The sequence below is a fragment of the Cnephaeus nilssonii genome (genome assembly GCF_951640355.1).
Source record: "Cnephaeus nilssonii genome assembly, chromosome: 4".
Classification (NCBI taxonomy): domain Eukaryota; kingdom Metazoa; phylum Chordata; class Mammalia; order Chiroptera; family Vespertilionidae; genus Cnephaeus; species Cnephaeus nilssonii.
The window spans coordinates 47,147,681-47,161,362 of NC_137075.1; the positions used below are offsets into that span (position 1 = coordinate 47,147,681).

At 42.4% G+C, this 13,682-nt stretch overlaps 1 protein-coding gene across 1 annotated transcript in view; it reads left to right on the forward strand.

The window, feature by feature from the left end:
* CTDSPL2 (CTD small phosphatase like 2) overlaps positions 1–13,682 on the forward strand; it is a 93,672-nt gene that overhangs the window by 46,123 nt on the left and 33,867 nt on the right. The window contains exons 3-4 of the mRNA XM_079768025.1: positions 6,730–6,868; positions 8,710–8,859. Coding sequence (XP_079624151.1) covers positions 6,730–6,868; positions 8,710–8,859 — 289 coding nt within the window. The remainder of the gene's footprint in view (positions 1–6,729; positions 6,869–8,709; positions 8,860–13,682) is intronic.

Consider the following 13,682-nt stretch of genomic DNA (forward strand, 5'->3'; position numbering starts at 1 on the left):
GGTCGTTTGATCACCCCTCACTAACCCCCCTGCCGGCCTGGTTGCCCCACGCAGCCTGCTGCTCGGTTGTTTGGTCGCCCCTCACTAACCCCCCTGCGGCCTGGTTGCCCCTTACTGCCCCCCTGCTGGCCTGGTCGCCCCTAACTGCCCTCCTGCTGCCCTGGTCGCCCCTCACCTGTGGGCCTGGTTGCCCCACGCAGCCTGCTGCTTGGTCGTCTGGTTGCCCCTCACTAACCCTTCTGTTGGCCTGGTCACCCCACGCAGCCTGCTGCTCGGTTGTCTGGTCGCCCCTCACTAACCCCCCTGCTGGCCTGGTCGCCCCATGCAGCCTGCTGCCTGGTCGTCTGGTCGCCCCTCACTAACCCTTCTGTTGGCCTGGTCATCCCACGCAGCCTGCTGCCCGGTCGTCTGGTCGCCCCTCACTAACCCTTCTGTTGGCCTGGTCACCCCACGCAGCCTGCTGCTCGGTTGTCTGGTCGCCCCTCACTAACCCCCTCTGCCAGCCTGGTCGCCCCCCCGTAGCCTGCTGCTTGGTCATTTGGTCGCCCCTCACTAACTCCCCTGCCGGCCTAGTCGCCCCACGCAACCTGTTCGGTTGTCTGTTCGGTTGCGATGGTCGCTTAGGCTTTTATATATATAGGTGGTTGCAGAACTTTGATCCTAATAGCTTCTGATTCTTTTTTCCTCTTGAGAGATGTATGTTAAAGTATTTGAATGTATTCTCAATTGACCATAGTATAGTCTGTTCTGCTGTAGGTACCTCCACAATATCAGTTAATGTATACAGTGTTGGTAAATAGGAGAATAGTGTTATTATAACACTAGAGGCCCAGCTCACGATTTAATCGTGCACATGTAGGGTCCCCTAGGCCTAGCCTGCCCACCACCACCCCCTCGCCTCCCCCTTCCCCCGCCTTCCCAACCACCCTGGAGGCTCTCAGTCTTTTGAGCTACGTTCTGAAGCCTGAACCTCACAACCGGGTGAAGGCGGGAAGAACCACCTGACACCAGGAAACTGAAGTCCGAGGCTGAGTGTGACCTGTCCGTGGTCTCCCAGAATAAGTTTTCCCTGAGTTCAGCCTGCACTCCATGAACCCAAGTCTGAGAAAGGTAGGGACTCAGAAGCCTCTTTATATTTTTTCAGAACCCCATTTAAAATCTGGAATCACTTGAGTCTCCCTCTCCTTCAAACCTGGAGGATGTAGCACTGGCATTTCCTTACCAATGCTACCAGCTCCGCTTGCAGCTCTGCTCTGCATTCCCTCCCACGGAGCCTGTCCTATTCCCTCTGCGCCAAGTGCTCAGGTCCCATCGCTACCTGGCGTCAAGGGCCTAGTCTGCCTCCTCATTGGCTGGCGTGAGGGCATCACGGAGTGACGGTGTGAGGACCATAAAGGCTTTTATTTATAGGACTAGAGGCCCGGTGCACGAAATGCGTGCACGGGGGGGAGGGTTCCCTCAGCCCGGCCTGCACCCTCTCCAATCCGGGACCCCTCGGGGAATATCCGACTGCCTTTCGCAATCTGGGACTGCTGGCTCCTAACTGCTTGCCTGCCTGACTGCCTGATCACCCCTAACCTCTCTGCCTGCCTGCCTGCCTGATTGCCCCTAACCACCTCTGCCTACCTGCCTGATCACCCCTAACCACTTCTGCCTGCCTGCCTGATCGCCCCTAACTGCTCCCCTACCGGCCTGATCGCCCCTAACTGCTCCCCTGCTGGCCTGATCGCCCCTAACTGCTCCCCTGCTGGCCTGATCGCCCCTAACGGCCTCTGCCTCGTCCCACACCTGGGACCTGGGCTTTGCTCCGTCTGGCCGGCCATAGGCACCCAGGACCCGGGCCAGCTTCGCTGGGCTGGCTGCAGCCACAGGGGACCATGGGCAGGTGGCTTGTCCTTCTCCTGGGCCGCGGACGCAGCCACTGGCGCCTGCGACCGTGGGGACTTTGGGCGTGCGGATAGTCCCTCTCCCAGGACGCAGGTGTAGGCACAGCTGCTGGCTTCCGGAACCACGGGGACTGTGGGGCGTGCAGATTGTCCCTCTCCCGGGATGCATACGCAGGTGCAGCCGCTGGCGCCTGGGACCGCGGGGCGAGCGGCTTGTCCCTCTCCTGGGCCGCAGCCTGGCTGGTCCCCATTCCTCTCTCATGAGCTCATTTGTGCCTGGCTGGTCCCCATTCCTCTCTCACAAGCTCATTTGTGCCTGGCTCATCCCCATTCCTCTCTTCCCAGTGTTGAGTGTCTGAGATGTTACAGCGTGAGGGTGTGACGACCATTTGCATGTTAGCTCTTTATTATATAGGATAGGATGGGTGATGAGTTGTTATATATGTTGTTTTTTCTAAACTGGACAGGGTGATCCTGAATAATGGGAGTGGAATTTTATACTTTATCAGGAAAATAAAAAAATCCAAGTTAAACTGTCAGATACGGATTTTGGTGCCTTCCTGGAGAGGCACAGCCTGATCTAGCAGCGATTCTTATGTGGCAGTTTACATTTCCATTTGTGTCCATCTTAGCAGCCCTACTGGCTTAAAGCTTCACTTATTAGCTCCGATAGGCCTTTGTTTCTACTTTTCTGTTTTTAATACCTTTTATTAAGCCTTCAGGTAGCATTTCAGCTTCTCTTAGCTGCCTGTCTGGGGTGTCCAAATTATCTCTGGAGGTCCCAGTCATTGTTTTTGTTAATGCTATGGTTACAGAGTTTCAGGGGCATTGACTAATTTGCCCCAATATACCCCTCTCTGCCCCCCTGGACCCATTCCCCCCACATAAGCTTTGATATTTTTAGTGTTACAGAATGCATGGTTTTCAGAAATACATGAATTTATGTTAATATCAGATATACTAAGAGACTTCCTTAAGAGGATGCTGGAGTTTAGTTGTGGCTTTGTGGCATTACGTATTTGTGTTCTTGAGGGACTTATATAAAGAGACCCCTATATTTTCTGGTAATGGAGATCCCATGTTTGTGATGTGATGTGAGGCATCCTGCTCATTTTAAAATGCAGAGGAATGATAAACAGAAAGAATATGAGGAATTTCGTTGTGAATTAAGGAGGCATTATTTTGTGCTATACAGTATTCCCCCCTTATTCACAGGGGATACTTTTCCAAGACCCTCAGTGGATGCCTGAAACTGCTAATAGAACCAAACCATATGTATACTATAATTTTTCCTACATATACATAACCTATGATAAAGTTTAATTTTTAAATAATGCACATTACGGGATTAAAAAAAATAATTAACAATAAAATAGAGCAACTATAACTATATATATAAAAGGCTAATAGGCAAAGTGTCCCCTCGGGAGTTCGAACAGGAGAACCAGAGTTCGATCGCTCGCTATGATGTGCACTCACCACCAGGGGGCGGCGCGGAACATGGCAAGCAACCAGCGGCAGTGGTGGGGTGCTGAGGGAGCGAGGGAAGGAGGAGGCAGGGAGGTGGGGAACTTGATTGGCCCTGATTGCTGGCCAGGCCTAGGGATCCTACCCATGCACGAATTTTGTGCACCAGGCCTCTAGTATCCTATCTAATAAAGAGGGAATATGCTAATTGTCCCTCATGCCATTGCAAAGATGGCGGCACCCACAGCCAATAAGGAGGGAATATGCTAATTGACTGTCCCGCCCTCAGAGATGGCAGTGCTCACAGCCAATAAGGAGGGAATATGCTAATTGACTTCCACACCCTCAAAGATGGCGGCGCCCAGTCCTCTCAGCCCCGCCGGGGCCTTGCCACGCACCTGCCTCTGGAGTCCCCCAGTCCCTTCAGGCACCCAGCCACCCAGGGCCAGCATGAGGCACAGGCAAGCCTCAGATGGCGGCTGCCCAGCCGCCCAGGGCCTCCCGAGGCTCAGATAACCAAGGCCAGCTGAGGCTTGCGCTGCCAGCAGTGGCAGTGGTAGAAGTGTGATAGGGGCGTCACCTTCCCCTGATCTCTGGGTCGTCTCCCGCCCCAGAGAACTCCCGGACTGTGAGAGGGGGCAGGCCGGGCTGAAGGACCACCCCCTCCAGTGCATGAATTGTCAAGCACCAGGCCTCTAGTACTATAATAAAAGTCATATAAATTTGGTCTCTGTCTCAAACTGTTTTATTGTACTGTGCTTTTACCCTTGTGATGTGAGATGAAACAGTGCCTATGTGATAAGATGAAGTGAGGTGAATGACATTGACATTGTGACGTAGTGTTAGGCTACTATAAGGGTTACTTGAACAAAAGCACCGACACAGTCAATGTGATAAACTGAGACAGCTATTAAGTGATTAACAGATGGGTGGGTAGCATATACAGTGCAGATATGCTAAACAAAGGGATAATTCATGTCCCAGGTAGGATAGAGCCGGATGGCATGAGATTTCATCACACTGCTTAGAGTGCATTTTAAAACTTAAGAATTATTTATTTTTGGAATTTTTCATTTAATATTTTTGGATTGCAGGTAAAGTGAAACTGCAGAAAGCAAAACCATGGGGCAAGGGAGTGGTGGTGGGGGGGCACCTGGTAGCTACTGTAATGACATTATTTTTAAAAAAATACATTTTATTGATTTCTTTACAGAGAGGAAGGGAGAGAGATAGAGTCAGAAACATCCATGAGAGAGAAATATAGAATCAGCTGCCTCCTGCACACCTCCTACTGGGGATGTGCCTGCAACCAAGGTACATGCCCTTGACCGGAATCAAACCTGGGACCTTTCAGTCTGCAGGTTGACGCTCTATCCACTGAGCCAAACCGGTCAGGGCTGTGATGACATTGTTTTGATAGAACTACATAACATTAGAGAAACTACTCAGTAAAAATAAAATTCTTTATTTATTTTTGTTAATACCCTGGAATTTTACTTGTTTGTTTGTTTAATCCTAACCTGAGGAGTGAGGATATTTTTCCCATTGATTTTTAGAGAGAGTGAAATGGGGCATGGGGCGGGGGGTGGAGAAATATCAATGTGAGAGAGACACATCGATTGGTTGCCTTCCGCTCTCGCCCTAAACAGGGCTGGGATTGAACCTGTAACCAAGGTATGTGCCTTTGACCGGGAATTGAATCCCCGACCCACCCTTTGGTCCGAAGGCTGATGCTCTAACCACTGATCCAAACCAACCAGGGCTAAAATGTTTTATAGAATGGTATTTGCAGTATTATCTTTTTTCTATTTTGATCCAAATATGGAATTGTAATTTTGTCCACTTAAAATAAATACCAGGGTTTGTTTCAGAAATAATAGAACAATTTTCAACTTTCAGAAAATGCATAGTAGTATATTATTTGCTGTGGTGTAAAAGCATCCAATAACAAAAAAGTAGAGAAGTTATTACTGTTAAATAAGAATGTTGATTATATGTATACATTATATGTAATATAGACTTAAAAGACTAGTCCTTATCAAAATATTTCAGGTAGTCTCATTAAAATAGCAAGGAATTACAGGCCAGTATTACAGTAATGTAAGAAAATCACTCATGTGGCAGATGACATTAGAAAAAAACTTACAAATGAGAAAAATAAATCAGGCTATTGCTTGGAATATACTTTAGTCAATAATACTGTAAGAAGAGTATAGACTGGTCATATATGGATTTGCCCCATATGGGGAAATGAATAGAGAACTTTGTTATGGAGTAGACTCCTTAGTGTTCATTTGGGCATTTAAAGAATTGAGATTATCCTTGGGGGATGTGGCAGTGGCAGGCCCTATTTTTTTGTTGTTGTCATTTTTGGTGTCAGCAAATTCCATGAAATGACCTCTGTTCTTTTAGGCAGTTCTAGGAATATGGGAAAATTGCTAAAAATTCAGAGCACATTGTACAATTAAGTATTTCAATAGCATGGAAATTTAGTGGACCCTGGGGGAAGGATCTGAATTATGAGAATTCTGTAATTATATTTGCGTATTATAATTACATTAATAAATACTCTTATGACACTCAAATTTTTCTCGTGTTTTCTACCAAACATTAGATATTCTGTTTTGTTTCTCCTGGATTTGAAAAACGGGGGAAAATCTGTCATACCATATATTTTCCTCTTTTGGGGGTATAATTGACATAACTATGTTAGTTTCAGGTCTATACAATGTAATGATTTGATATCTGTATGTATTGTGAAATGATCACCGCAATAACTTTAGTTAACATCCATTACCATACATAGTTCCAGGGGTTATTTTCTTATAAGAACTTTAAAGATTTATTCTTTTAGCAACTTTCAAATATGCAATACAGTATTATTAACTATATCCACCATGCTGTACATTACATCCCCATGGCTTATTTATTTTATTACTGGAATTTTGTACCTCTTGACTTCCTTCACTCATCCCCTGCCCCCTCCACTCCATCCTCACCTCTGGTAACCATCAATCTGTTCTCTGTGTCTATGAACTAGGTTTTGTTTGCTTTTAAATTTTACATTCCACATATAAGTGAGGGCATACAGTATTTGTCTTCCTCTGTCTGACTTATTTTATTTCACTTAGTATCTTATTATTTTATTTCACTTAGATTTTATTATTTTTTATGGCTGAATAATACTGCATTGCATATATATAACACAATTTCTTTATTCATCAATGAACCACTTAGATTGTGTCCATTTGTGGGCTATTGTAAATAATGCTGCAGTGAACATGATTGGGGTGCATACCATATTTTATCATTTTAAAAGTGTAACCTATAAGGCAGAGTGACTATTCAATGAATGTTTTTCCTTTTATATCTTAAGGAAGAGAGAGAAAATCCTTCGAAACGGAGTAGAATTGAACGTGATATAGATAATAATCTGATCACATCAACACCAAGAGCAGGAGGAAAACTTAACAAACAGATATCTCGAGTAAGACGGAAAAGTCAAGTAAATGGAGGTTTGTTAATATTTAGATAATTGCTTTATTAGGTACAGGGAGAGATCTGATCCAACATGTTCCTTTTTTGTTTTAAAAAAATCTACTTTAAGCAATTTCTGCCTAGTTTTTGTAATCTCCTTTGTATTATATATTAGTAGCTTGAAGTGAAATGAAAATTTATCTTCTTACTATAAATCTACTTTGCTGAATTAAAATGACAAAGGCAGAGCAACTAGCTTTATACTGTTTAGCATGAAAATGTATATGGAGCAACATTTTTTACTTCTAATAAATTCATTTAAAGCAATATAGTTGTGACTTAATTTGTAAACGTACAAATTTGAATATGTTCTTAATATGTACAAAGAATTTGTTTCTTGGTCAGTGAATTTCAGAGTTCAGAGGGGGTTGGATCACTTAGGCCAGTTGTTTTCAACTACAGGTGGTTTTGTTCCCCTGGAGAACATTTGTCAATATTTGGAGATTTTTTTGGTTGTCAGAGCCTGTTGAGGGGGACACTGCTAAATATCCTACAGGTCATCTTCCCACAACAAAGAATTATCCAGCTGAAAGATCAGTAGTGTTGCTGTTGATAAACCCTGTTCAAGCACCTCCAAGTCAAAAAGGAGAAAAACAAGAAGGATAACAGATTTTTCTAAAGAATAACACTTAAGAGCATGGAGCCTTTTAACCAATGCTACTTTAAACACATAATAATTTCTTAGCTTTTTCCTCTCAATGCAGTGATGTATCTCTATTGTTAGAATTGAGCACTAGCGAGAAAAGGAATAAAGTAATAAGTTAAAAGAGCTATAATGAAGAAGGAAAGAAATTATAGTAAGGTTGTGGAAGGTTACGGATGATTAATCAAAACATTTGTTTGAATTTATTTTTTAAATATTTTTCAAAAACCCATGGAAAATTTTTTATTCATAAGAAACTTAAAGAAAGAGTTATTCTTCCTAGCTACTTTGAAATGGTGCCCTTGTACCCATAAGTAATTTTTGACACTGCTAAACATAGTTTTCTGCTTCAGTAGAGCTATTTTGCTGTTATTCATTAGAAATAAATTGGAGTTTAAGTTTTGTGAAGTAGGCAGCATCCCAAAGTATAAATAACCAAAGACAAAAGTTTGCATTTGTGTTTTTGATATTGTAACTTGCTTTACTTACAAAGAGTTTATTTCATTCTCTGTAACTCTGTGTTGATATGAAGCCTTTCAGTCTATATAATTCTAGATATAAATCTACAGTTGACCCTTGAACAACATGGGGGGATTAGGGGCGCTAACCCCTGGCAGTCTAAAATCTACATATAACTTGTGAATTCCCCAAAACTTCAGTTGCCCCTCAGTATCCATGGGACCCTGGTGGATACCAAAATCTGCAGGTGGTCAGGTCCCTTATATAAAATGGCATAGAATAATGCATACAATCAGCCCTCTGTGTCTATGGATTCCCAACCATATAATAGTATAATAAATACTGTTGAATCTGTGGATGCAAAACCTGGGGATATGAAGGGACAACTGTGTATTTATTGAAGAAAATCCAATTTTAAGTGAACCAACATAGTTCAAACCCATCTTGTTCAAGGGTCAATTGTACTTTGAAAAACTGAATTTTAGCATCTATAAAATATTAGGCTTAATGCTTTATAAATTTATATAAAGATAATTTGACTTACAAGTGATTTACCTCAAGATTTCTTTAAATAATAAACTTTCCTAACATTAATGTTCAGTACTCTTCATGAAATTTTTTTGGGGAAAAATTATTTTTACAATGAATGTTTTAGAACACATTTCTGAAAGCCATGTTTTCTAGATTCCAACTCTTTTGTTGTTGTTTTTTTCTTAGAAGCTGGTAGTTATGAAATGACAAATCAACATGTAAAACAAAATGGAAAATTAGAAGATAACCCTTCCTCTGGCAGTCCTCCAAGAACTACATTGTTGGGGACCATATTTTCTCCTGTCTTCAATTTTTTTTCACCAGCAAATAAAAATGGTAAGTATAAACCATTAATTATAATTTGTGTTTAAAAATTTAATTTTTTTTAATTCTATTTGATTTTAGTGGCATATATGTCAGCATCTTATGTTTGTTTTAAGTGACTGAAATAAATATAGGCTATGATTAATTCTATTGAAGTGAATGGACTCTGCTTTCACTATCTGAAGAGCTAGATGATAAACTTTGGGCTGGAGGGAAAGTTTTATTATTTCTTTGTTGGATGACTTCTGTAATCCTTAGAGTGTGTACAAGAAAGAATCTAGAAGCATTTTCAGTATTCTAGATCAATAAAGTAGTATTTTTTTCAATATTTAAAGTGAGTTGAAACAAGGTCATTTTCTTGTAACAATTTAGTTTTTATTATCTTTTGGTTGACTTCTCCCAGTAGGGATCTTTAATTTAGACAAAATAAAACTACCCTGATTCAAATGAAGTATTTCATTATGTAATACTTTTGCAAAAGTATCAAAATAGGCTTCTTTATCAATGTATTTTTTTTAAAAGCTTTGTTAGTGTCTTATTTTCTGATGATCAATACCTAATTTATACATGATAATTTAATCTCTAGACTACTGGAGAGTAAAAGATCATGTCTTTATTTTGTGGTTTGATATAGTATTGGGCACATGGAAAATAGTCACTAAATGCTTGTTGTCTGGTTATTTGAATTATGTTTATGGATGTTGGTATAGTTTTTTATAATATTTTTTTATTGATTTCAGAGAGGAAGGGAGAGGGAAAGAGAGAGCGGAACATCAATGATGAGAGAGAATCCTCGATTAGCTGCTTCCTGCGCATCCCCCACTGGGGATCGAGCCACAACCTGGTTATGTGCCCCTGACCGGAATCGGATCTCAGACCCTTCAGTCCGCAGGCCGACGCTCTATCCACTGAGCCAAACCAGCTAGGGCAAGAAGCTTACTTTTTACAGGAGGGAGAGAGATATGTAAATAAGTATAATAAATTTTTATAAGTGCTTGATAGAAGTATGGGACAGTGGGGTATTCAAAGAATGGAGTTCTGTATTCTGGGAGGCAGTTCACAAAAGGATTCATAGAAAAGCTGAATCTTGAAAAGTGGTAAAGGTGGAAGGAGCAGCCTAAGCAAAGGCATAATGTATTTGAGAAACTGAAATTAGTTTGTCACAGATGGAGCACTGGATTGGAGAAGTGCACAGGAAGGAATCAGAAGGGGAGTTATAAAGAAGTCAGATTATAGAGCTAACGTAAGAAATTTGAACTTTATCCTTACTGGGGGATGATTAGAAGGTATTAAACTGATGAGTTTTAAGAACTGACGTGTTTTCTAAAGATCTCTTTGGTAGGGTGTACATTAGAGTCTAAAGAGGTTGGATGTAGGGAGAACAATTCGACTTTGTGCAACCTAATTGTGGTATTAGAGAAAAAAGATCAGAGTTATAGAATGGACAAATTTTGGGTATGGTTATTGATGAAAGTGAAGAGAGATTAAAATGACACAAGGTTAGATTTTCAAGAGAGAAAAGTAAGTTCCTGGGAGAGAGGTAATTGAATTTAATTTGGACCATGCTGAGTTTAAGATGCCATAAAACAACCAAATAAAAATGTCTTTTAGAAATATGTCATTCTGGAATGGAGCTTCAAAATCTGGGTTTAAGCAGTAGACATTGGTATTATCAGCTTCTTATAGGTATTAGTTGAAACAAGTAAAGTAAATAGTCTATTTGGTTCAGCAAACTAAGACCAGGATCTTGGGAGGAAACGTTTAAGGACTGGACAAAGTAAAAGAAGCAAATGAAACGTGGAGGAAGTCAGGAGAGACATTGTGTCATAGAAGCCAAAGGGAGAGAGAATATCAAAACACAGGGCCAAACAACTGTGAAGATTGAAGAAAAGGAAATGAGCATTGAAAAGACATCACTGAATCTGGCAATAAATTAAAAGGTCATTGGGCTCTGGCTGGTGTAGCTCAGTGGTAGAGCGTCGGCCCACACACTGAAGGGTTGCAAGTTTGATTCCCAGTCAAGGGCATGTATCAGGGTTGCAGGTTTGTCCCTAGTGGGAAGCAACCAATCAATGTGTCTCTCACATAGATGTTTCTCTCCCCCTCCCTCCCTTCTACTCTCTCTAGAAATCAATGGAAAAGTTTCCTTGGGTGAGGATTGACTTTAAAAAAAAAAAGGATTATTGGATGCCAGAACATTTTCAGAGGAGTGGTTGGAGTTGGAAGCGTAACATACAGGGTTAAGAGTAAAATGGGGAGTAAGAAAGGAAACTGTGCCCAGCCGCATGGCTTAGTAGTTGAGCATCAACCTATGAACAACGAGGTCATGGTTCGATTCCTGGTCAAGCCACATGGGTTTCGGGCTCAATCCTCAGTGTGGGGCATGCAGGAGTCAATTGATCAATGATTGTCATCATTGATGTTTCTATCTTTCTCTCTCCCTTTCTCTCTAAAATCAATAAAAATACATTTTTTTAAAAAAAAATAAAGAAAGGAAACAGCAAGTATAGATTACTGTTATGAGGAACATGAATATGAAAGAAACTAGAGAAGTCACAAAGTCTCAAGGGGTGGTTTGTGTTTGTGAGAAACAAGCATGTTTTTAAGTCTCAAGGTAAGGTCTAATAAGTTGCAAATAGAGGAAAAAATAACTAATGAAGAAAATTTCTGGAGTCTGCTGACAGGAATGAGATCAAGAGAAGAGGTAGGATTGGAATTGAAACAGGGAGAAGAAACATTTTTCTCCTATGCTGGAGGAAAGAAGCTGTGAAGGTGTGTGCAGAAATAAATGTTTGGTTAGAAGTTGATAGTTATAATTGTTTTCTTTGGAGGAGGAGATGGTGTCATTTGCTGAGATAATTTTGGTGGCAGGGATTAAAGAGAATGGTGAAGGTTTAAAATGTATATACTGTTGGAAGGGTTAAGTAAAAGCTGAATATCTCCCATATACACATGTATTGAGCAGCATTCTATAGGCAGGGTTTTATTTGGAGTATGATTATACTAATGGCCTGGTGCACAAATTCATGCACATTGAAAGGAAATTAATTAGAAGAAATACTTTAATATCGCTATTCGCCCTTTCTCTCTAATAGTAGTGTCAACCAAATTCACGATCAACATTGACAGATCAAAACACACGTGCAATTGGCGCCAGCAAGAGCTTTATATATATATAAACAAATTTGTTTAATTAAACTTGCTTTCTGATTTAGCTAAACTTTTTCCAGCCCAGTGAAGCATCCAACTTCTCTTTCAGGTAATTGTCAGCAAGACAGCAGTAAATATCAACATGAAGCAGATTATTATTGTAGGTCACGCAGGGAGAACAAAGGGTAAAATATTTAACTGCAGCAGTGTTTGACTATATTCTGTGCAGTGAGAAAACCGGAAGTCATTTTCAAGGTCCACCATTTCTTTCTTCTTTTCAGTCAGGTCAAGTTTCTAAGCTTTGTAAATCTCTGTTTTCTGACTAATGAAAAGAAAATAGGATTCCACCGAGTCTCCTATCTACCTACTGCAGGACTTCTCTGAGGATCAAATGCCATGAGGCATGGGAAAAGGCTTCACAGACATTTGGTTAAAGTGTAAAATGTTTGCACCTTGCTATAAAGCAAGTTGTGTTCCTGGGCTGAAGAAACTCCAAGGAGGCTAGTCGCTAGGAAGAGGAAGCCAGACGTTGCTACGTGACGTCATTACCTGGCGCCCCCAGCCACCGTTTCTGGGCTGGGCTGGGCTGTGGGCCGCATTTTGCGTCACAGGGTTTCGGCAGCATCAGCTGTGATTTGGTGGGGTGTCGTCTGGGGTGGTGGCGGGGCCTGGGTCCCACTTGGGGAAGTTGAGTGCTGCTTTGTGGGTGCCAAGTCCGTGGTGCCATTTATTGTTAAATGGCCTGTCGCTAGGGAGAGGAAGCTGGGCATTGCTATGTGATGTCATTACCCGGTGCCCACAGCCACTATTTCCGGGCTGGGCTGTGGGCTGCATTTTGCGCCAGGGGGTCTCAGCAGCGTCGACTGCGATTTGGTGGGCTGCTGCTCTGGGGTAGTGGCAGGGCATGTGTCCCACTTGGGGGAAGCCGAGTGTTGCTTTGTTGGTGCCAGGTCTGCAGTGCCGTTTCTCTGTAAATGGCCAGTGCACATCATGGCAGCTCCTGTGCTGAGTGTCTGCCCCCTGGTGGTCAGTGTGTGTCATAGCGACCGGTCAGACACTTAGCATATTAGCCTTTTATATATATAGACTAGAGGCCCGGTGCACAAAATTCGTGCATGGGGATGGGGAGCGTAGTGTCCTTCAGCCCAGCCTGCACCCTCTCCAATCTGGGGCCCCTTGGAAGATGTCCGACTGCCGGTTTAGGCCCGATCCTAACCTGCAGTCGGACATCCCTCTCACAATCCGGGACTGCTGGCTCCTAAACACTCACCTGCCTGCCTGCCTGATTGCCCCTCATTGCTTCTGCCTGCCAGCCAGATCGCCCCCTAACTGCTCTCCTGCCAGCCTGATTAACACCTAACTGCTCCCTGCTGGCCTAATTGCTCCCAACTGCCCTCCCCTGCCGGCCATCTTATGGTGACCACCTAGGCTTTTATAGTATAGATGGTTTCCGTGCCTGAGAAACCTGTAGGTTAGATTGATTCATTAGGGATTCCTATGATGGATGGCAGTGGAAAGACAAGGGAGCAAAAGACACTGAAGCTGCAGTCTTGAGAATGATTTAATGAATGATACACCATGAAGTTTTAACTAGATGAAGAGAGTGACTTAGAAGCTGTTGAGGGATGTGTTTGGAATAAAAGAGACTGACAGGCCTTTATCAGACATGATAATCACATGTAATA